The sequence below is a fragment of the Marmota flaviventris genome, chromosome 14 (assembly GCF_047511675.1).
Source record: "Marmota flaviventris isolate mMarFla1 chromosome 14, mMarFla1.hap1, whole genome shotgun sequence".
Taxonomy (NCBI): Eukaryota; Metazoa; Chordata; class Mammalia; order Rodentia; family Sciuridae; genus Marmota; species Marmota flaviventris.
In genome coordinates this window covers 17995832-18020272 of record NC_092511.1, presented here as the reverse complement: position 1 = coordinate 18020272, position 24441 = coordinate 17995832, and the positions used below count along the sequence as shown (strand labels likewise).

General features: G+C 38.7%; 2 protein-coding genes across 12 annotated transcripts in view; one reads left to right on the top strand and one right to left on the bottom strand.

The window, feature by feature from the left end:
• Positions 1–20117, bottom strand: part of Fam228b (family with sequence similarity 228 member B) — a 27355-nt gene extending 7238 nt beyond the window's left edge. Inside the window, exons 1-9 of one of the 8 annotated variants that reach the window (XM_071601379.1) lie at positions 19615–20111; positions 19063–19190; positions 13710–13778; positions 10549–10740; positions 9834–9914; positions 6889–6976; positions 6644–6794; positions 1892–1981; positions 861–952 (exon numbers count right to left, since the gene is read on the bottom strand). In XM_071601379.1, coding sequence (XP_071457480.1) covers positions 861–952; positions 1892–1981; positions 6644–6794; positions 6889–6976; positions 9834–9914; positions 10549–10740; positions 13710–13778; positions 19063–19158 — 859 coding nt within the window. In that variant the 5' untranslated portion in view covers positions 19159–19190; positions 19615–20111. Of the gene's footprint in view, positions 1–860; positions 953–1876; positions 1982–6643; positions 6795–6888; positions 6977–9833; positions 9915–10548; positions 10741–13709; positions 13779–19044; positions 19191–19614 lie in introns of those variants that run through there. The other 7 variants (XM_071601376.1, XM_027937841.2, XM_027937840.2 and 4 more) reach the window with 7 other exon arrangements.
• Positions 19447–24441, top strand: part of LOC114094668 (profilin-4) — a 17688-nt gene continuing 12693 nt past the window's right edge. The window contains exons 1-4 of one of the 4 annotated variants that reach the window (XM_071601380.1): positions 20900–21077; positions 21673–21810; positions 22695–22800; positions 23957–24095. In XM_071601380.1, the coding sequence (XP_071457481.1) occupies positions 20961–21077; positions 21673–21810; positions 22695–22800; positions 23957–23985 (390 nt within the window). In that variant the 5' untranslated portion in view covers positions 20900–20960 and the 3' untranslated portion in view covers positions 23986–24095. Of the gene's footprint in view, positions 19547–20899; positions 21078–21672; positions 21811–22694; positions 22801–23956; positions 24096–24441 lie in introns of those variants that run through there. The other 3 variants (XM_027937835.2, XM_027937838.2, XM_027937837.2) reach the window with 3 other exon arrangements.

Sequence of the window (24441 nt, the reverse complement as noted above, 5' to 3'; positions counted from 1 at the left end):
GCTGCGTCACCTCAGGGACTCTGAGAAGTGCACACCAGTTAACTCCATCTCTGACATCATCCATTTCTATTTTTTCTTTTAATTTATTTTTTCCCGAGACAATTTATTTATTTTTTCCTGAGCAGCTGCATTGCTCAGGCTGGTCCTGAACTCTGGACTCCAGTGCTTCTGCCTCCTCAGCCTCCGCAGAACCACTGAGAGAGCAGGGCAAGTAGCCCTGCCGGCACCAAGCCAGCTGCCCTAAATGCCCCCAGCTGCAGCCGCCTGGCATTTACAAACCAAGTTCCAAACCTATTCAGGAAAAGGAAGGGAAACCATGGCTGCTTACTCTGGCACTTTTTGGAACAGGGACCTGTAGGCCAACCTCCTGCACAATGAAATGTAAGCTCATTTTTCTTCCACTTTGTTTTTTTACAGCTTTGCTGAGGTACAATTTACATACCACAAAAGCCACCCATTTTTAAGTGTAAAGTCAATGGTTTTCAGTATATTCACAGAGCTGTGCAGTCATGACCATGATCTAATTTTAGAACATTTCCATTGGCCCAAAACCTCATGCCTATCCACAGCGACTTCCATTCCCCACCACTGGCAACCACTATGCACCTTCTACCTCCATAGATTTGCCTTTTGTAGGCATTTCATATGAAAACAATCACTTGTGATTGGCTTCCTTTGCCGAGTCTAATGATGTTGTATCAGTACTTCTGCTGGTAGCAGGCCCGCCCTGGCCCCTGGGGACTCAACCCCCAGTTCTTTGTTATGCATGTCAATGTGGCCAGCTCACAAGGCCATGACGCGGGCTTGCGGTTCCCTGTTTATCTGCCTGGAGCATATGTGTCTCTTGGGAACATCTTGACCTGTTCGATCCTGATAGGGGACGGTGACGTGATGGTAACCCAAGGACGCAGTTATTACTCTCCCCTCCTCACTTTTGAGTAATTTCCCGCAGCTGTTAAAAAGATATATAAGGGGAACAAATTTGGCAATAAAGCGCGCACACGCTCCCTCCTGAATGAAGAACCTTGGTGTCCTGTGTATTTTTAACCCCGCCATCCCTGGCCGGACTCGGCTCTGTTAGCCGGACGCGGCAACTTCTTTCCTTTTTATTGCTGAATTATATTCCATCATATGGCTACTCCTTGTTCATCCATTCATCAGTTGAACATTTGAGTTGTTTCCATTATTTTATTTTTGATATTGTGAACAATGCTGCTATGAATGCTCACATCCTGACCTTTATATGGACATAAGTTTTTATTTCTCCTAAGGAGAAAGCTATTTGTTGAATTGCTATGTCATATGGTAATCTAGTGTTTAGCATTTTGAGAAACTACCAAACTGCTTTCCAGAGTTGCTATACTTTTTTACATTTCCTCCAGCAATCTGTCAATCAGAGTACTACAAGTTATGTAATTACATACAGAAATCTCTTTACTTTTAATTGCATAACTAGTTAACTAAGAGGATAACTAAGAGGATCCATGTTTCATGTGGTTGTAGGCACCGCTTCTCTGCTTATGACATCTTTTCAGTCTGGATACAATACTGTAATAGTTACCATCTACCAAAACTCATCCCAAACCCCATTTATACTGTTTCAATTTAACTAAAAATCTCCTAACCTTTAACAAGAGGTACAAGAGTTCAAGCATTTCCCCCATTTCTATACTTGTTATTTATGTTATTTATTCCTTAAGCCAGAGGAAAGTTGTCACATCACCCAGACACCATAGTGGGAAGTGCCTGATGTCAGGTGGCACGAGAGCCTGGTGAGGCCTTGGCACAGACGCCAGCAATTGAAAGGATGGCAGGGTGACAGCACAGGCAAGCATTTAAATGGAAGGAGAGCAAAGCCAAGCAATAGCAGGCTTACTTGTAAGTGACTGACTTTTCTTCTTGGTATTCCGTCAGATGAGGCACTCTTGCCGAAGGTTTCAAATCAAGACTACTAGCATTAACATTCACTTTCACTTTTAACCTGTAACAGAAGAACATGTGTGAGGATGTTTTGAAAACAATATTAAGTTAAATTTATGCAGAAATCATTGTTACACACTGACTGCTTGGTATCTGCTCAAAAATACCATTACTTGAAACTGGACAAGATTAATTAAGAGTCTCTGAAATCATGATGGGGATTGATCTACTATTCACTGAGGACAAAGAATCAGCCAGGCAAAATTTAAGCCACTCCCTATCCACTGGGAGCTTACACTTGGATATAAAAAGAAGTTGTAAAGATGTGTCATTTACAAGGATAAACATAAAATATTTTTCCACAGAGATAATCAAGCTTTCCATTTCCCAGTCTCCCTTGCTATGAGGTGCCAGACGGGTGCCTTAGGTTCCTCCAGTCTTGCCCTCAGAGTTGATGGAAGGTTTTTTTTGCCCTGTGTAGGGCATCTTGATGGCATAGATAAGGGATGTAGTATGGCAATGCATAAAGTGTTTAAAGAGAGAAAGGATCCAATCAGCAAGACAGCAAAGCTGTGAGACCCTGTCAGAAATGAACAAACATGATAGGGGCAAAGAAGAAACTTTAAAAAATTAAAATTTTAATATTCAACACCATGAAGAAAGAATTAGCAAAACAGAAAATATATCCAAAGAAATTACCTAAGGTGATACAGAATATAGAAAATATATTAGGAGACAGGAAATGTAAAGCATATATTGAGAGACATATATATTAGTATTCTGAATCCAGAACCAAAATGGAAATAATGAGGGGGAAAAAAGCAATATTTAACGTGATTGTTGCTACGTTGCTATGTTCCTGAACTGGTAAAACACATAAATACGGAGATCCAGGAAAAACAACATGTACCAGTCAGTTAAAGAAAAAGAAATCCATGCAAAGACATCTGTAGAAAGAACACAGAACGCTAAAGACAAAGCAAAGTTCTTAAAAGCAATCACAGAGAAAGGACCAAAAAAAAAAAAAATCAGAATGTCAGCAGACTCTAAAAAACAACAATAGAGGGCTGGGATGTGGCTCAAGTGGTAGTGCGCTCACCTAGCATGCGTGAGGCACTGGGTTCGATTGTCAGCACCACATAAAAACAAAATAAAGACATTGTGTCCACCTGGAACTAAAAAATAAATATATATTAAAAAACAATAGAGATCAAAAAATTATATAGCTAAAGCATTAGGAGGAAATAAATGTCAACCTAAAGTTGTGTACTCAGTCAATTATCTTTAAAGAAAAATTGAATTCTAAGGCTGAACTTCAAGGATAAGGAAAATGGCCCCAGAAATGTATAAAATGAGATGAGGCACATATGGATTCCTCCCTCGCTGTAGCTGCTTCCCACAACTGTGTGCTACAGAGCTTGCCCAGAATTCCTGTTAACTTCTCAGAGGACGCTTCGCCTTGGATGTACCCAAAATGGAGATAATATTTAAATTAATAAAAGTATGAAATAGAACATTGAATGATTTAAGTCTTTTTTAAATATATATATATTTTTAATTTTTATTATTTATTTTTCAGTTTTCGGCGGACACAACATCTTTGTTTGTATGTGGTGCTGAGGGTCGAACCCAGGCCGCACGCATGCCAGGCGAGCGCGCTACCGCTTGAGCCACATCCCCAGCCCAATTTAAGTTTTAAGAAACTAATTCTTCTCCTTATTTTTCCATTTGTATCCAAGATCCCACTCTTATCTCTTTTCTACTAGTTTCTATGAGATGTCTCTCTTTATGCTTCCGTAACAACCTGTGCATTTCAGTGTTACTGCATTTGCCACATTATGATAGAATAATCTACTTAAATGTCCTCTGAATTAGATTATGGTTCTTTAAAGGCAAGTACAACTCGTACAACTGGATGCATAATTCTTTGACTGAATGAATTACTGTGGTGTTGTGGGTTGAAGTGTGTTCCCCTCCAAAGATACATTCAGTTCCTAATCCCTTGTATATGTGAATGTAGTGTTATTTGGAAATAGGATCTTTGCAGATATAATGAAGTTAAAATAAGTAACACTAGATTAGGGTGGGTCCTAACCCAATACCAGGTTTCCGTATAAAAAGCAGAAAACCTGGACACAGACTCAGAGACGATCAGGTGATGAAGGAGGCAGGGGTTGGAGAGAGAGGCTACCAGCCAAGAATGCCAAGGACTGCCAGCAACCACGAGTAGCTAGGAGAACAGCAAGGGAGAGTCCTCCCCAGAGCCTTCAGAGAGAGCACGGCCCGGCCAACACCTTGATCTTAGACTTTTAGCCTCCAGAACTGTGAGAGAAAAATTTCTCTCGTGTTAAGCAACTTAGTTTGTGGTGTTTTATTATGGCAGCCATAGGAAACTAATACACATGATGAAAACTCAAAACTTAAGTGGCTGGGGTGTGACCCAGTAGTTAGAGCGCGTTTGCACAGAAGCTGTTGTTATTATTACAGATCAGCCAGTGGAGTACAGATTTAGTGTATGGGATTGTTAAGGAAGGGGCAGATAGAAGAAGATGTAAGAGTAGGCATGACAGGGTTCAGTGCTGAATTAATTAAAGGGATTAGAAAAAGAGATAAAGAAGAAGCCAGGCCCAGTGGAGGACACCTGTTAATCCTAGCAACTTGGGAGGCTGAGGCAGAAGGATCACAAATTCAAGGCCACCTCAGCAATTTAGAGAGGCCTAAAGCAACATAGTGAGTCCTTGTCTGAAAATAAAAAGGGCTGAGGAGCTGGGTTGTGGCTCAGTGGTAGAGCTCAGTAGTGCCTAGCATGTGTGAGGCACTGGGTTCAATCCTCAGCACCACATATAAATAAATTAAATAAAAGTACTGCATCCATCTACAACTAAAAATATTTAAAAGGGGAGTGGGGCTGGGAATGTAGCCCAGTGGTAAAGTGACTCTGGGATTCAACACACTGTAGCAAAAACCAAAAGAGATAAGGCAGAATCCTAATGTTTCCTATAATTAACAACACAAAAGAAGCAAGTTTAGGTGCATAAAATGATTAAAATGACTAGTCCCCCCTCAAGCACAAGGCAAAGCAACTTAGCGTTTGAGGCCCTGTACACTAGCAGTAACAATAACCATAGCTGTACACAAACTGATCAACTTCTGACTATATAGCCCAATTGTACACACCAATGATTGACAGATGCAGCACATTGATTTCTAGGGAAAAAGATTAGTCTATACTATTCTTGCACTTCAAATATCTGGTATTCAGTCAAAAATTATAAGGCATGCAAAAAAAAAAAAAAAAAAAAAAAAGCAAGATAAAATAACACATTGTCCAGAGATGAAAAAAATCAACAGAACCAGATCCATAAGTGATCCTAATCTTGGAACTATCAAGGAATTTAAAATAATTGTGATAAGTATGGTTAAAAAAAAAAAAATCTAGTGGAGGGGCTGGGGATGTGGCTCAAGCGATAACGCGCTCACCTGGCATGCGCGGGGCACTGGGTTCGATCCTCAGCACCACATAAAAATAAAATAAAGATGTTGTGTCCACCGGGGGAAAAAAAAAAATCTAGTGGAAAAGGTAGACAACGTGTATTAAACCAATGATGAATTTCAGGAAAAGTGGAAACATTGTGGAATAATATAAAACAAAAATGCTAGAAATAAAGATCATGATATCAGCAATGAAGCGCTCTTTTGATGGGCTCTGCAGTAGATGGGACACAGCTGAGGAAAGTCTCAGTGAACTTAAAGATATGTCAGTAGAAATCATCTAAATAAATGCAAAGAGAAAAAATAAGAGCTATAGTAATGTGGACATTGTCAGCAGTGGTCTAACAGACATAATTAGATTATCAGAAGTATTAAAAAAAAAAAAAAACAAATAGCAGACTGGGGCATAAAAAAAAAAAAAAAAAAACTGAGGTAAGAATGTTCTAGAATCTCCCCAAAATAGACATAAAACCACAGATACAAGAATCTGAGAGGACTGGGGGTGTAGCTCAGTGGTAGAGTGCTTACCTAGCATGCATGAGGCCATGAATTCAATCCCCAATACCAAAAAATAAAAATAAAAACTAATTTCAGAGACCCTTAGGTAAGACAGAAAGAAATAAACAAATCTAAAAAACATTATAATCTAGTTAATGAAAACCAAAGATAAAGAGAAAATCCTGACCATACCCAAGTAAATATCACAGAGAAACAAGGAATTATAGATTTTTCATTGAAAATGAAAACTTTTAAAAATAATAACTATGAGGGGTAGGGTTGTAGCTCAGTGGTAGAGTGCTTGCCTTGTATGTGTGAGGCCCTGGGTTCAATCCTCAACACCACATAAAAACAAATAAATAAAAACAAAGATATTATGTCCATCTACAACTAAAAAATATATTTAAAAAACAATAATAACTGAAAACATTTTATCACTGTCTCAAGAAAAAAATTTTGCTCAGTGTGGTGGCACATGCCTATAATCCCAGTGGCTCAGGAGACTTAAGGCAGGAGGATCATGAGTTCAAAGCCAGCCTCAGCAATTTAGTGCCATATGTGGATAACCTAAGCAACTTAGTGGGACCCAGTCTCTAAATAAAATATAAAAAAATGGTTGGGGATGTGCTCAGTGGTAAAGCGCCCTTGGGTTCAATCCCTGGTACCACCAAAAAAGAAAGAAAGAATTTTCAAAGCTTAGAATGTTCATAATTTCTATTATATCAGCCATTACCTGCTCCTTTTACAAAATTCACTTTCTATGTATCTTGTAGGCAGTTTCAGCCACTCATTTGGAGTCATAAAGTGCCTCGAATTAGAAATTATTGGGAATCTGGACTGGATCTTCTCAATTTCTTTAAATTCTTTCATTGTATATAGTTTGCCTGCAGGAAGATGAATAATCCAAATTAGCACACTTAAATGCAACTGTCATTGCTCTTGGACTGTGAAACCACGTAAAAACTTGAAGCTGAGTACCAGTCTCACACTGAAGGAGAGTTCTTCTTTCATCATCCTTGTCACATTGTGCTTTTTTCAGAGGGTCACAAAACGGTGGGATGATAACCTACAAGAGAAGCGCTTATTTGAGGACTGGATTGCAGGTCTGAGGAGTAAATGTTTTCATCTATTGTAGGTTATCCACATATGGCTCTTGTACCAGAAGATTCAAGAATACAGTGTCTATACACTAATAGCAGGATCTATCTATCTATCTATCATCTATTTACTATCTATCATCTACCTATCTCTATAACATATATCTATTATGTAGACCCTCTCTATATATTTAACCATTACAAGAGATGGGGTACTGTAGTACTTCTCTTAACAAGGCCCTATAGTCAAAAAGGCAAGATTAGCTCTTGTTTCAAAGTGTGGGTTCTGTTTTCAAAACTTCTTTTTTTTTTTTTAAAGAGAGAGAGAGAATTCTTAATATTTATTTTTTAGTTTTCGGCAGACACAACATCTTTGTTTGTATGTGGTGCTGAGGATCGAACCCGGGTGGCACGCATGCCAGGCGAGTGCGCTACCGCTTGAGCCACATCCACAGCCCCTCCAAAACTTCTTTTACATTACCATATATTCCTAAATTTTAAAATCCCTTCATTGTTCACAAAAGGAAAAAATGTATCCACATATTTGTCTTAATCCTAGCATCCATAATTACCAACATAATTAAATATTATGCAAAACTTTAGCAAAATGCTATTCAAAATGTAAATCATCTGGGCTGAGGTTGTGGCCCAGCAGTAGAATGCTCGCCTAGCATGTGCGAGGCCCTGGGTTCAATCTTCAGCACCACATAAAAATAAATAAATAAAATAAAGGTATCATGTCCAACTACAACTAAAAAATAAATACCAAAAAAATGTAAATCATTTTACTTTACAATAGTAAAGCCCTAGATCTATTTTAATGGCCAATGTTATCACGTGACAGTTTTATATAAAAAACAGAATTCAGCAACTATCACATTCATGGCTTAGAGCTTAGTCTGAAATTATACCGGGTCACCTATGTATCTTTCTAGTAATAATCCTGGGATAAATAGAATGCACAACATGACTTTAGAGTTAAAATACACAGCGCTCAGACTGCCCTTTAGAATGGTGCTTTTACAGAAGTTATGAAGAGTGCTACTTATAAAGAGAAGACATCAACTTGCTATAAAAAGAGACAAGAGCAGTACTATCATTTTAAAGTATTTTTATATCACTTAGTGATATATGAATAACAAATCAATTTTTAAACTTTAAAGAGAGAAACAACATTCTGCATAGGACTTGGCACATGGTAAGATAACAGAACAATGGGATTCTAGTATTTGCTATAGTCTGAATGTTTGTGTCCCTTCCAAATCCCTATGTTCAAATTCACCAGTGAGAAGGGCCCTTTAGAAGGTGTTCAAGGATAGCATCTTGATCTTGCACATCCCAGTTAAGTTTTTGTTGTTAATAAACAATATAACCAGTCTAAAGTATTTTGGGCTAGAAGGAGGAACAAACTAAGATAGTATGAAAAAGATATAGTTTAAAATCTCAATATCTGTGTTCCTAGTAAGTGAGTCTAAAACTCTAGCTCTTAAATTTTCAGTTTAATTTTTACCTATAAAATAGGGACTATGGTATGCATGCACAGACACACACAGTTTTTTTTTAAAAAGATCTAGAATTCCAGAACAAATGTCAGCAGCTTAAAAATGTCTATGGCCCAAAGAAGTTTTGGGGGAAATTTTATTTTGTTTAATAATATCCACCATTAGCCAAATGGTGGAGAAACGGACTCTGCTGGGAGTGTAGGTTTACACAGCCTATCTGGAGGACTGTCCAGCAGTATGAATCAAAATCATGCACACCCTTGAACTCAGCAATTCTACTTCTAGCAACTTGGCTGTGGGGAAAACAACAAGAAATATCAGGCTAGAGAGATGTGCATCATAAGTCATTTATGACAGCAATACTCAAAAACAATCTACATATTCAAATGGGGAATCTGCTAAAAGGAGGCTGTATGGTAAGTAAGTACATGATTAGAAACACATTTATACTCTTCTGTTTGCTGTGGAGTGACTTTCACACATAACCTATCTGTGCTTTGCTTTTGTCATGTGTGAATTACCTTATACAGTGGGAGATATTGGGAAAAAAAAGTTCTAAGGCTTGGTTAAGGCTTCAGTGTAAGTTAGCTGCTATTAATAATAGAATATTGTGCAATGATTAAAGTTATGGGTTTGTATTTATTGACAGAAAAGCAATCCATAAATTGTTGCTGTAAGTGACAGCATATTATAAGATCAAATGTATGATATAGTCCCATTCTTTAATTATTTACTTAAAAAAGTTTTTTTTTTTTTTTTTTAATATTGGGAATTGAATATAAGGGCACTTAATCACTGAGCCATATCCCCAGCCCCCTTTTTTGTATTTTATTTGGAGACAGTATTTTGTATTTTATTTAGAGTATTTTTGTATTTTATACATATGTGTGTGTATGTATATATATATATATATATATATATATATATATATGCACATAAATATAGAAAGTCTAGAAGGATATACAGAAAAATGTTCATGAATTAACTCTGGGTAATGGAATTATGACTGTTTTTTATTTTCTGCATTTGAAAAATCAATATTCTCATTGATCTATCTTGAAAATTGATAACTTGTGTATCAAATTTAAAAGTCTATGAAATTTTTAAGCATTTTCTATTACCCAATTATTATACAATATTTTCAAATTTTACAAAGTTTTAATTTACTTTGGCCTTTGGGATTTTTCTTAAGATACAGAGATGAAAAACTATTCTTAAACTCTTACTGCATTTTTAAGGAATCATTAAAGGACAAGTTATATAGTAGGGCCACTCAAAATAACCAGACACATACCATCAACACTAAAATGAGAAATTTACCTACTTTCATGAAATTGGGGTCTTCTTTGCTCATACAAAAAGGATCATATTCTTTTGGATCATAATGTTGTATAAATGCATTTCCCTATAAGTTGGAAATAAAACCACATGTAAGAATAAAAGGTACACAATTAGTTTTGAGCATGGCAGGACTAGAGTCAAACACAGTTTCATTCTTGTGCTTCAAAGTGGCATCATCAATGACAAATGCAATAAGAAAGAGAAGACTAAATTGGAAATTAAATTTAATTTATTCCAGTAATAAATACGTATAATAGTGATGAAAGGAATCTAGTTAAAATTTGTAAGATTTTAATGAAGACTGTTGGAACACCAAAAGATTTGGAAATTTGTTTATAACAAACATCTGCAATCTTTTAAAAATGCAAAAAGAACAGAAATATTTAATAACTTTTCAACTATTCAAGTTTCAGAGCAAGTGAAAAATATATCCTAAACCTAGAGTCCAAATTTTTTAAATTGGCAAATAAAATAAACAATTTCAAAATGGTTCCCGTGTACACAGTTGAATCCGGGCCTCAACCTCCTCCTCCATTCTTTCCCATGTCCTGGAGGTAGGAATGTTTTCTGCTGTCACAGGTATGTGTTGCACATACATAAGAGGAGAGGGAGCAGACTGCATGACTAGATAGTAAGCAAACAAAGACAATCATAATGTTTAAACTCAATGAAAAAAGCATTAAATGATCTCTTAGTACCTTTTTATTTACATAGTTCAGAAAACTATCTAATTCCTCTTGTCTCCTTTTTTTAATCTTCTTATGTGAACAAACTTTGTCTATAATTTTCTTCTGGAGAGGATCTGCCACATGGTCAACCCATCTTTTATATAACATCTCTTTTCTTCTCGTATTTAATAAGTCATGATGTTGTAAATACTTATCAAATTCCTAGTAAACAGGGATAGAAAAGACAAATATATTATTATCCTAAAGCTTTCGTGTTCTAAGATTTTCTAAAATTTCATAAATCTCAATTATTCCTAAAAATGACCCACACATGCTTTCATTAAATCAAATACCTATTTGGCTCCTACTGTTTGATACATACTGTGCTGAAAACAAGGAGTACAGGAATAATTGAGAGGACATGTCTGCTCTCCTTGGGGAGACAGACTAAACAACTCCAACAGCAGAGGAGGACAGAGTAAAGAACATGTGTATATTTAGAATGTCCACATATATGGGCCATACAGTAATTGAAGAACACATAGAAGAGAAAAAAACCCATTTTCTGGAGTCTTAAAAAATTCCTATTTTGGTGTTTCCTCAAAAAAATTAAACAGAATTACTATACAGCCTAGCAATTCTATTTCTTATGTCACCAGACAGGGTTTTATGAAGGTCCCTCCTAGGGGCAGTGGGACCTCAACTCAGCCCAGGGAGGTTCTTAAAATGAATTTCAGGACAAATTCAAAAACAAAGCACAAGCAAAGACATCTTAGCAAAGACTGCAAAGCAAAGCAGGGTGTGGATACCCCTCACCTCTCAGAGAAGAAAAGTGGCACACCCTGGGATGGGCCGCCCTCTAACAATTAGATATGTGCTTTTCCTGAGAAGAAAAGTGCAGGTTCCCGGGTAAGTGTTTGTGAGGATCAAATCCATGTCAATCGTTTGCTATCTGGGGTTCAGACCTTCTTGGTTAAGCTGTCTAGCCATTAAATCAGTTGTGGACACATTGTGCAGGTCTTTGAATCTGGAGCCATTTAAATGGGTTTTGTTTTTGTTCTAGTTGATCTGGTACAAGCACATGCAGGAGGTTTTGCATCTAACTAAAGAGACAAGCATGGCTGGTCATGATTGTAGATCTGGGTCTCCCATCAAGTAAGGGTGCCCCCACTTTTCTCTCTCTCTCTCTCTCTCAGCCCACTCTCTCATTTAGCTATATACTCAAAAGAATTAAAAACAGGACTTAATTAGATATTTGCATACCAGGATTCATTGCCACATTCACAGTTACCAAAAGGTGGTAAGAACCCAAGAGCCAATCAAAAAAATGAATGGATAAATAAAATGTGACATACACATACAAGGGAATATTATTCAAGCATAAAAAGGGGTAAATTCTTGGGCTGGGGATGTGGCTCAAGTGGTAGCATGCTCGCCTGGCATGCACTGGGCGCTGGGTTCGATCCTCAGCACCACATACAAATAAAATAAAGATGTTGTGTCCACCAAAAACTATATTAAAAAATTATTTCTCTCTCTAAAAAAAAAAACAAAAAACGGGGGGGGGGGGGTGGGTGGTAAATTCTGGTATAAGCTACAACATGGCTGAACCTTGAAAATAGCATGCCAAAGTGAAATAAGCCAAAAAAGGACAAATACTGCAGGATTTCACCTATGTAAAATATTTGGAATAGGCAAAAATTGTGGAGCTGGGCATGGTGGCACTTGCCTGTTGGGAGGCTGAGCCAAGAGGATTAAATCAAGGCCAGCCTCAGCAAGTTAGTGAGCCCCTAAGCAACTTAGTGAACCCCTGTCTTAAAATAAAAAATAAAAAAAGGGCTGGGGAATATAGCTCAGTGGTAAAGTGCCCCTGGGTTCAATCTGTTTTGTAGAAACAGAAAGTAGATTAGTGGTTACCAGGGGCTTTGGGAGAGGTAAAAATAAGTAGTTAACTGCTTATTGAGTACAGCATTTCAGTTTAGGGGTAACAAAAGGATTTGGAAATAGCGGTAATGATTGCAGAATTATTGTGAACATATTTAATAAAACTGATGGTACACTTAAAAGTTGTAAAATGGCAAATTTTATGCAGTACATATTTTGCCACAATAAAAAAAGTGATCTACTTTAAAAAAAAAAAAAAAGATTATCAAAGTGAGAGACATTTGGCCTGGGCCTTAAAGAATATAAAATTATTTGATTATGCAGGAATAAAAAAGAATGGCAGAGAATGAGGAAGGAGAATATTCTATGAGGAAAGAGAAAAGAGTAAATGCAAAAGTGTATTAGAACCTGGTCCAAAGAGCAGGTAGTTTGTAAAGAAGATGCCTAATTAGACCATAAACTAAACATTCTCACTAAAACTTCTCATCTACCTTTCATGTAACAAATGAAATTATGTGATTGGTAGCATCATCATGAAATCAAAATGAAAAAATATATATATATATATATATATATTAGGAACCCTGAGATGTTCTCTGGGTCTAATACTCTTCAGTTATTCCCAGTGATAATTTCTTTTCTTTTTAAAGAATATGAAAGAAAATTCTTGTGTGTGTGCATTACTGCAATTGAACCCAAGGGTGTTTTGCCAGTGAGTGACATCCTCAGCCCTTCTCATTTTTTATTTTGAGACAGGGTCTCACTAAATTGCTGAGGGTCTTACTATGTTGCTAAGGTTGGACTCAAAATGGCAATCCTCTTGCCTCCAGTCTCCTGAGTCAATGGGATTAAAAGCTTGTGCCACCATGCTTGTCTAAAGAAAATTCTTAAAAATAGATTGACCGTTTTATTATAATTTGCATGGATGTTCTGTTAAGCTCATCCTTCTACAGTTAAATCCAGTGCTCATCCATGCATATCTGAGTAATAATTAATAATCAACCAGGCGTTCTGATCACACTCTAAAAATTAGGTGATTCACAGTGACTCAGTAGAATCCTTATAAAATGAAGGAACAAGTGAGTAGACAGATATTCTTCAGATGTATCTATTGAAGGAATCCCCCCCACCTTGTAGGAAGAAAGAAATTCTATAAGAAACACTCCCAGGATCCCTTAAAGTTAATCCCAGTGCTAAAGAATGTTTTAAATTCTATTTTCTAAAATTCTTTACAGGGTACATTACATTGAAAGTGAAAAAAAAAGTTTAATTTGTTCATTGACATGAGTTTTGTAGCCAGTTCTTACCTTAATTACATACTTTTCTCTACATAAGATAGATTGAATAGCTGCATCAATATCTTCTTTAACTAAGGCCTAAAAGAACAGAATGAAATTTTGAATATCAACTCTTGAAAAATTAAAATACTGGTACTATCTGAACTCACTGACAGACATATGCGTGAAAGGTTCTAATTTTGAAGAAGAAAATTCGGTTTTTCCATTTCTCTCTTTTTTTTCCTCTTTCCACATTTTTTATTAGTACATTACAGATATATATAATGATGGGATTTGTTGTTACATAGTCATACCAGTTTTTCTATTTCAAATCATATTTCCAAGTACCTTTTTAAAGAGTATTTTAATCTTTCTGCTCTTGATTAGAGCTTATTCTAAGGGAAAAAATAAACTCAGCTCTCAGGCATTTTGAGTCCCATAACAGTAAAATGGCTTGCCCAGAGTCACAAAGTAGTTAGAATCCATTTTTTTTTCCACATCGAATAAAATGTTTTTCCTTTATGGTTTAAAATACACACAAACAGCTTCTATCAACTAAATAAGACAGACTGGTCTTCCAGCTTTAAGTTTTACAGAACCATCTAAGAATTTGTCAACAGTCTCATAAAATGCTTAGTGCCACCTAAGACAAGTGCTATACCTATAAGAAATACCACTAGTGTAAGATAATAAAAGGTCTTAGAAGTTCTATTCAATCCCCTGTTCTTCTTTCTGTTCTTCCATGGTGAACTCACCCACTAATTTTGTTTTTCAAAATTGCTTAAATATGGGGCTGGGGATGTGGCTCAAGGGGTAGTGTGCTCGCCTGGCATGCATGGGGCCAAGGTTCGATCCTCAGCACCACATACAAACAAAGATGTTGTGTCCACTGAAAACTAAAGAATAAATTTTAAAAAAATTGCTTAAATATAAGCTAAAATAGAAAAACTGTTCATAAAATAAATCAAGGAAGAGTTACATTTTTATCCATTAACTTACACCTATTCATGAAATGTAAAATCATATCAAATGGGTGATTGGATCTTCTCAAAAAGAAAAAAATATCTTATTGAAATAAAAAGAAACTTGCTATCAATCAAGGTCTTCTTTCATTCTTTCAACTAATTTTTCCATGACAACAAATTATCTGAACTTTTATCAGACAGTAAGGATATAAATATAATTAAAATAAATTAATTTATCATTAATAAAGACTCTTTAGCTATCAAGTAAATATTAATAATAAATAATATTTTGTACACAATGCATATTTTCAGATTTTAAAGCAACATAATCTTTAGGGACTTGTTCATAACAACATTAACTTTTCCATTTTCATAACAAATCTTCCACAATTAAATATTTGTCATAAAATACAAAAGTTAAATCCTCTCATAATCACATAAATATAAAATATTCTCAGGGCTGGTGCATGTTCTACATGCATGTTCTCAGCATGTACAAAGCCCTGAGTTCAAGCTACAGCACCACAAGTTAAAAAGAAAGAAGTCAGGCAAGCTGACACATGCTTGCAATCCCAGTGACTTGGGAGGCTGAGGCAGGAGGATCACAAGTTCGAAGACAGCCTCAGCAACTTAGCTCAAGGCCTTAAGCAACTTAGAGAGACACTTTCTCAAAAAAAATTAACAGGATTGGGGTATACATCAATGGTAAAGCACCCTTGGGTTCAATCCCCAGTACCAAAACAAAAAGAAAGAAAATATTCTCAGGTTAACTGGTGGTGGAAATAATTCTGTCCCACTACTTTTTATTTCCAGAACAGATGAGTAAAATTTCATAATCAAAGAACTATCTTTTCTAATTAACCCCATAGAAGTTAAGGTTCATAGGAGTTTCCTAGAAGCCTAGAAAATCCTGAGCTAAACCACAGTTTAAATTCAAGTGTGTCTGGGCTGGGGTTGTGGCTAAGAGGTAGAACACTTGCCTACCATGCATGAGGCACTGATTTAGATCCTCAGCACCACATAAAAATAAAATAACGATATTGTTATAGCTAAAAATAAATATTTTAAAAAAAATTCAAATGTGTCTAATTCAAAATTCATTCTTTCATCTTTTTGCCTAATAGAATTACTATTCCTGTCGAATCTGTTGTCCTCGACTATGATGGGGGCTGAACCAACATTCTAGCTCCAGCCAAAAATAAGAAAAAGACATTGAAGACACTGAAAAGTGACCAAAGGCAGGGCCAATGGAAGGTAGTGAACACCTGGAAATAGACAACAGCCCTGGATGAACTTTCAGGTTTTTGTGGACTTTTGCCTGAGAACAGCGATCAATCAGAGCTAAAGGAGGTAGCTAAAACTCAGAAAGAAACACATACACTGGTTCAGGAATTAGAAGACATAGTTGAAGGCAACCATGGGAGCTGGGAGGTGAGAGGAGAAATACCTAAAAGAGCCACAAATTCTTCAAATAAATTCTGGCCAAATCTCTAGCAGAGTCTTTTTTGAGGGGCAGAGGGAGGTCCCAGGGATTGAACTCAGGGGTACAGGACCACTGAGCCAAATCCCCAGCCATATATATATATATAATTTTATTTAGAGACAGGGTCTCACTGAGTTGCTTAGCACCTCGCAATTGCTGAGGCTGGCTTTGATCTCGGGATCTTCCTATCTTAGCCTCTCAAGCTGCTGAGATTATAGGCATGAGCCACCCTGTCTGGCTTCTAGCAGAGTCTTGATCTATATACCCACAGGGCAAACTCCATGCAGCCCACCTAAAGGTAAAAAAGAACTAAACAGTAACTTTATTCGCTACTAACCAAGGAAAGACAAAGTTTGGAGTTCAAGTTCAGCTAAATTAACTGCCTGATTAAAAAAAAAAAAAGTTCAGTACTCTTCAGAGGACTATAACAGAATCCAGATCCTCTATGATGTATCACTTATAATATCTAAAATATAATTGAGAATTGTGAACACACAAAGAAAGAGGAAAGAGGCAATCAATGGAGAACAATTCTGAGATGGCCAATACATTAGAATTAGGAGACAAGGATTTTAGGACAGCTATTATAGCTACGCTTAAGAACTTAAGGAGGGCTGGGATTGCAGCTCAGTGGTAGAGCACTTGCTTAGCACATTTGAGGCACTGGGTTTAATCCTCAGCATCACATAAAAATAAATAAATAAAATAAAGGTATTGTGTCCATCTACAACCAATAATATTTAAAAAAAGAACTTAAAGGAAATATGCCCACAGTCAATGAATAGAAAATCTTATCAGAGAAACAGAATTGAAAAAAAAAACTAATTAGGAAAATTCAATTCTTAAATTTAGACAAACAAATCTGAGTGGGTTTAACAGCACATTGGAGATGACATAAAAAGAGTCAGTGAACTTAAAGACACAGTATTAAAAACAATTCAGTCTTGTGGGGCAGGGGTTGTGGCTCAGTGGTTGAGCGCTTGCCTAGCATGTGTGAGGTGCTGGGTTTGATCCTCAGCACCACATATAAATAAACAAATAAAATAAAGGTATTGTGACCAACTACAACTAAAAAAAATTAAAAAAGAAAAACAATTCAATCTAAAAAAAGTGAGAAAAAATTGGAAAATAATTAACAGAGCCGTAGTTGCCTATTAAACAATGTTGAAAGAGTTAACAAATGGGCAATCAGATTTGCAAAAGTAAGGAGTTAAAAAAAATGGAACATCTGAAGAGAAAAATGGCTGGATAAGAACTTCCACCTTCAGACATAAGAGTAACAAGGAATAAATGTACCCTCCCACCCAAAATAACTAAAAAATATTAAATAAATGAAACGGTCATTTTTAAGATATTGAACACCAGCCAATGAAGGATAGAGGCCCCTAAAAAGCAAAACCCAAAGAGCCCATCTGTCTCCCTAAACTGAGAAGGATCTAGGAGTCGGGGGAAGCCCAGGAAGATAGTTCATAAAGTAGCATACATTGGAAGACAAGCCACAAAAAGGCTCTGGAGATCTGCAAAAGATCAGAGCTACAGAAGGCCCCCCTGAGCCTTCAGATGAGTTTAACCCTATAAGCATGTGGGAAACCACCTAAAGAAACACTGGGGTTGGGGCGGACAGTGCTGAAAGAATTAGATAACCAATCCTAAGAGGTCACATAGACCCAGGGGTACTTCTTTTAACATCAGCCAGAGTGCAAAACCCCATAGTTCACAGATCAAATCAAATATCAGTTAGAATACAAAAAACTGAAACTCTCAGATATTACTACTGGGAATGTAAAGTAATTAATGACTGGAAATCAATTTGACCCATTATAAAAAGTTAATTTCATTTACCATATGACCCAGTCATTCCTCATCTAGATATCTAGTCAAGAGAAATGAAAGCATGTGTCTATAAAACAACATGTGTGTGAGTGCTCACAACAGCTTTATTTATAAAAGCCAAAGATGAAACAACCCAAATGTCCATCAATACAGTGGACAAATTGGGATATACCCATCTAATGAGATAACATTCAGCAAAAAGAGAAATCAAACATTGGTGAACTACAAAATAATTATGATGAGTGAAACAAGCCTTAGAAAAAGACTACATACTGTAAGATTCCATTTGCATTAAAAATGTAAATGCAAGGGCTGGGGTTGTGGCTCAGTGTCAGAGTGCTTGCCTGGCATGTGTGAGGCACTGTGTTCAATCCTAGGCACCACATAAAAAGAAAATAAAGGTATTGAGTTCACTACAACTAAAATATATATATTTTTAAAATGTAAATTAAATTATAGTGACAGAAAACAAAGCAGTGTTGCAAGGGGTGAAGAGGTGGATTACAAAAGGACAGAGGGAGATACACACACACACACACACACACACACACACGTATCTCCAAACCCCAAAATGTACACTTTAAATATATGCAGTTCATTGTGTCAATCATACCTTAGTAAAATTGTTTAAAAAACAAATTAAAACATATCAAAATTTGGGTAAAGCAGTACTTCAAGAACTTACAACTTTGTTGAGTTAAAAAAAAAAAAAGTAGCTGGGTGCAATAGCGCAAGCCTGCTCTGGAGGCTGAGGCAGGAGGATTGAAAGTTCAAGCCAGCCTCAGCAACTGCAAGGCTGCTAAACAACTCAGTGAGACCCTGTCTCTATATAAAATACAAAATAGGGCTGGGGATGTGGCTCAGTGGTCGAGTGACCCTGAGTTCAATCCCTGGTACCCGCTCCCCCCGCCAAAAAAAAAAAAAAAAGAGAGAGAGAGAGACAGGTCAACGACCTATATAATTCCACCTTAAGAGGCTAAAAAGTTAAAAAGCAAATAGAAAGCAAAGGGACTATTAAAGAGAAACAGAAAGCAACAGAAAAAATAACATGTAGCATAAGCCATCGCCTACTGCATCCACCCACCTAAGAACCTCAATATACCTCCGTGAAGGCAAGCTGTGGTTCCAACCATTCTTTTGAGCTCTTGACTCTGGGAAGTGTGGCAGTTACCAGATCGTGGCTGCCTAGGTTTTTCATTGTGGTCACGAGTAACAGAAACCCTAGAAAAACTAAAAGTCATTTAGTAATTAAAATTCACAGACATCATCTTTTCTGTTTAACAACCAATACTTTTGACTTTGAGCGGATGTGAAATGGGGTTTGAACACCAGCCAACCACGTTTTTCCTAACAAGAGGCTTCCCCTCAAGGTGTAATTTTTTTTGTTTTAGACAAGCTCTCGCTAAGTCGCTTTGCTGAGGCTGGCCTCGAACTTCCAATTCTCCCGCCTAGGCCTCGCGAGCCGCCGGGCCTGCAGTCGTGCGCGCCGCGCCCAGCCCCCGCAGGCTTGTGACGGCGTCTCCAGAGCCAGACGTTTTGCAGCAGGTGTGACTCTCTGAACCTACGCCCAGCCTCTACTACTACAGGTACCCCCCAAACCAGCCAGCTGGCAACAGCCTGGCCTCGAGGAGTCCCGTGTGCAGCGGTTCTCTACCTTTTGGAGCCGTGTGTGGGAGAACTGCACCTTTCAGGCTACCGGAGCGCAGGCCGAGCTCCTTAGAGAAGGGAAGCTGGGGCTTTCGGGCAAAATCTGCGAGTCCTCAAACTCTGAGAGACCACAGCCTCCCCAGGGCCTGCGTCTGCGGCAGAGGCTGTCGGTGGGCGCACGGGCAGATCTAGGCGCCCACTCCGGCACTGGGGCGCGGGCGCGCTCGGCCTCCCCAGCCCTGGGCTCCGCGCCCTCGGCGTGCACCGGGCCACTTGGCTATGCTGCACCACGCTGGGCCCAAGGCCCGAGAGCCGCCCGCCCAGGCCTGCGGCCTCAGCCCGAGCGCGCGCTTTGGAACGCACGAACGTTCGCGTCCAGTGTCCCCGCGCCGCAGCCCCGCGCGGCCCCTCCGCCGCGGAGGACGCCACCAGGCTGCGCTGGGGACGCTGAAGCGGGCGGAGGAGGGCGAGACCCGGAGCCGCGCGCGAGTCGCGGTTCGGCCGACTGGCCGTAGTCCGTACTCCTCGGTGACAGGCGGCCGTCACAGCCAATCCCGCCGCCTTCGCCCGCGGCGGTTGACCTGCCCGTCCGCGCCACGCCCGCCGTCTCTGTACCCAGGCGTCCGCTCCCTCAAGTCCTCGGTGCCTTGCGTGCGTCTCGGGGCCATCGGGGCTGGAGATTAGCCGCCCGCACCTCGCTCCCTGTCCGGCTCCGACACCCCGCATCCCCGTGACCAAACTACTGGAAGGGAGAGGTGGGGAAGAGGCGTCTGCCCTCTGTATCCCCGCGGTGGATGAGTTGTGCTGCTGAGCACAGTCCAAGATGTTGGGTCTTGGGCGGGAAATGTTGGTTTAAGGGACTTTAATGTTGATTTAAGGGACTCCCTTTTTACTCCCGGGGGTGTTGATCAGTGTCTATCCTTGGCGCAGGTGCTGGTCAGCGGGAAGGGAATGTTGAGGATTCATAACTCATTTAGCTCCGTAGTTCTCCGTTCTGGCTGCTTTGGAGTTCAGGGTTTTGGGTTTGGGGGTGCCACCATGTTCAGTTTGTTTTTAAATCCCAGGTGATTTTCATACAAACGTAACTGGAAAGCTCTGATGCTATGCGATTTTCCAAACAGCCTCATAACCCACTCCGTGTGAACAGTGATTTTCTTTGGTTCTGTTTTCCTCCTTGAGGGGTGGACACTGGATGATGGGCCACCATTTCCACTCTTCATTTTTTTCAAAGTACCCACGCTGATATTAAAGCTGTAGGAAATGTTTTAGGAACATTTTGCATTCTCAGGCCTTTTAAGAGGTAGCCAGAGTAGATGACTTCATCTGTAGTTCCCATTTCAGATCTAAGGGAGCATGAGCCACTTGCAGAACTTATTGTTAGATAGTCTCCTGGGAACGAAGCATGTGGACAGCGCAGCCCTCATCAAACTACATGAGCGGAGCGTGTGTGTCGCATCGCCAGGATTTAGTGTAAGAAAAAAAAACAAGTTTGGGCATAAGACTTTTAAATGAACTTTTCCTATAAAGAGCTAGGATAATTATATGGGGTTTATGGGCCACATAGTTGCTGTCAGTCATTCTACTTTGCAGGAGTAATGGAAAAACTAAAAGAATGGGTGTGACTATGTTCCAATAAAACCTTTAGGGGAGGCGGGGAGGGGAGGGGGGGTTGTTCGGTATTGAACTGGGGGGCACTTGACCACTGAGCCACATCCCCAGGCCTGTTATTCATTCAGGATATGAAATTCATGTCCATATTTCATTTAGAGACAGGGTCTCACTGAGTTGTTTAGTACCTCGCTTTTGCTGAGGATGGCTATGAATGCACCATCCTCCTGCCTCAGCCTCCTGAGCCCTTGGGATTATAGGTCTGTGCCACCAGCACTGGCTAACACGTTCTTTATAAACACTGAAATATGAATTTCACATGTCACAAGGTGATGTTCTTTTGATTTTTTCCCCCCAACCATTAAAAAATGTAAGAACCATCCCCAACTTTCAGATCACAAACAGGCAGTGGCTACTGGCATAGTTTGATAACTCCTGGTCTATTTAACCTCCACAGCTAATGCCGAGTGATGTCCGAACACTTGTGAATGGATTTGCCAAAAACTCTTTGCAAACCCGCAGAGAAGGGTTGTATTTCAAGGAGAAGGATTATAAATGTGTCCGGGCAGATGACTATTCTCTTTATGCTAAGAATGTGAGTGTTCAAAATTTGAAGACAGCTGTGTAAAAAGCTTAAGAATTTGACTCTGATTTTCTTTGTACTTCCTGAACATTTCCATAAAACAGATTAACCTCATCACTGCCTCGAACAGTCTAGTGCCAGGAAGGCATATCTGAAAGAAAGTGCTATCAGAAAGCCTTGTTCGACAAGCATTCATTCCAGATTTTATCAACTGAAGCTCGCCTGAACTCTCTCTTTCCAGGACAGTCCATCTTCATACTCTACTTCTTCCTCCTTAAAAAAACAAAATGATACTAGTTGATTATTTCTTATCATAAACGCTTAAGACCAGAAGTGTTGCAGATTTTAGAATCTTTCATATTTTGGGATATTTGCAGATATATAAGATCCCTTGGGAATGGTACCCAAATCTAATCATGAAATTTGTTTTATATAAACCTTCTAGACATAGCCTAAAGGTAATGGTATACAAATATTCAGTGTGTCTGCAACTGTACTGTGACCTGTCACATGAGGTCCATGGGGAATTTTCCACTTCTAGTATTTAAAACTTTGGAGAATTTCAGATTTTGAAATTTTTTTTTTTATTAGGACCTCTTGGTGTTCTCTTACCTATAAGGAATTCAGGAGATGAAATTCATGTCCATTGGATGTCTCATATTATGAGTTCAGCACACTTCACATTCTAAACAAAATAGTTTCCTTTTACAGAGGAGGCAAAGCAACTGAGGCTTTAAAAGGATAAATAATTCCTCCATAGTCATGCAGCAGAAAATGGAGGTGCTAGAATTCAAGCCCAGAGCCAACGAATTCCAAGATGTATTGCCTCTGTGTTATGTCAGTTGTTCCACTGGGTTAGGACCTTTGCAGGGCATTCTATTTTATTCTTTATCCAGGACAACAGAGGTGTGATTGTTGTGAAGACCCATCTGTTTCTTCTGGTGGCCACTTATATTGAGGGAATGTATCCAAGTGTCTGTGTAGAAGCCACAGAGAAACTGGGTAAGTTTGCCTCCCCACGCCTGACTTTAGTCCCTGTGTGTCAGGTCTTCTGAATACAAGTAACAGTGACCCAATTCAAACCAGGTAGGGGAGAAAGGAGGAATTTACAGAAAAGATATTGGGACTGTTGAATCACTGTTGAAATAGTCACTGAGTCACAGGCAAAGCAGATGCCAGGAATGGGAACACTGCTAGGACTCTTGTCTCTGCTTCCAACTCAACTTTATTCTATCCTGTTACAAAGTACCTCCTTCATGGCTGGTATCAGGGCCAAGCCTCCCATCCTATCCCTTAATTTCTCTTAGGACCCTGACTTAACAAGTCCAGGGTCATATGATTTATCCCATTATTAATCAGGTATGGAGGAGGGGTGGAATGAGGGAGCAGGTTAAAAAGCAGATAAGTAACTGCTGGCCCACCTTCTCTGAAGGAACCTTTTATAGAAAGTTACTGGAAGCCAAGTAGCCACCTTGTTGATGTGCATAGCATTCCTCGTCTATGTCTATATCTGCCCCCCCCAGTACTGAGGACTGAACCCAGGGCCCCACACGTTAGGCAAGCACTGAGCTACACCCCACCAGTTTTTATTATTATTGTTATTAGTAGTAGTAGTTGTAGACACAATATCTTTATTTTATTTGTTTATTTATATGTGGTGCTGAGGATCGAACCCAGTGCCTCACATGGGCGAGGCAAGCGCTCTACTACTGAACTACAACCCCAGCCCAAACACCCCAACAGTTTGAAAATTTTATTTTGATATAGAATCTCACTAAGTTTCCCAGACTGGCCTCAAACTTGCAATCCTCCTGTCTCAATCTCCCCAAGTAGCTGAGATTACAGGTGGGCACCATTATACCTGGCTTTGTCTATACATTTTTAATATAGATCTAAGAGAACTAAGGCAAAATTTGAGCTTAGTAAATAGCAAACTGTTCTGTGTTTTATAGTCTTCTAAATTTCAAATTCTTTTAAAAAATTATTGAAATTACATAAACACTCCTTTGAAATAGTAGACATGTCTTGCAAGGAAAGCCATCCAGTCATCCTTATGTCTCCAGGCCTAGCACATAGTAGGCACAACATTGTTTAAATAAATAATATGGTTAGATAATTTACTATTCATTAATAATTACCAAGCTATGTTTTCTTTCAGGAGACTATCTAAGAAAAAAAGGATATTAAGTCATAAGAGGACTATAAAAGACAACTTTTTCATTTTAGAAGAAAACTATAGATCCCAAAGAAACAATGTCTTATTTTGTGGTTGGAAAACACAAGGCAGAAGATACCCAAAAAGAAGACTGAGTTAAGGGGGCAATTTTTCTTATTTCAATAGATTATCTTTGATTGGAATTACTTGATTAACTTCTTTTTCTTTATTGTTAGTTTTGTTTTTGTCTTGGCCATTGGCATGGAGTGTGAGAGCACTGAGAAAACTGTTGGGAGTTTTCTCTCTATGAGGCTCTTGTACTCCTAACACCAGATAGACCAAGAATGCGAGGCCCTAACCACTCTTTATCTAGATGACTACTCAGAATGATACTGCAGCAAGCAACCTTAAAAAATGATATGTTTCCCTTCAAGGTAAAGAACAAACTTGGTCATTGCTTGCTATAAAATAAGTAGAGTCCCTGAGCT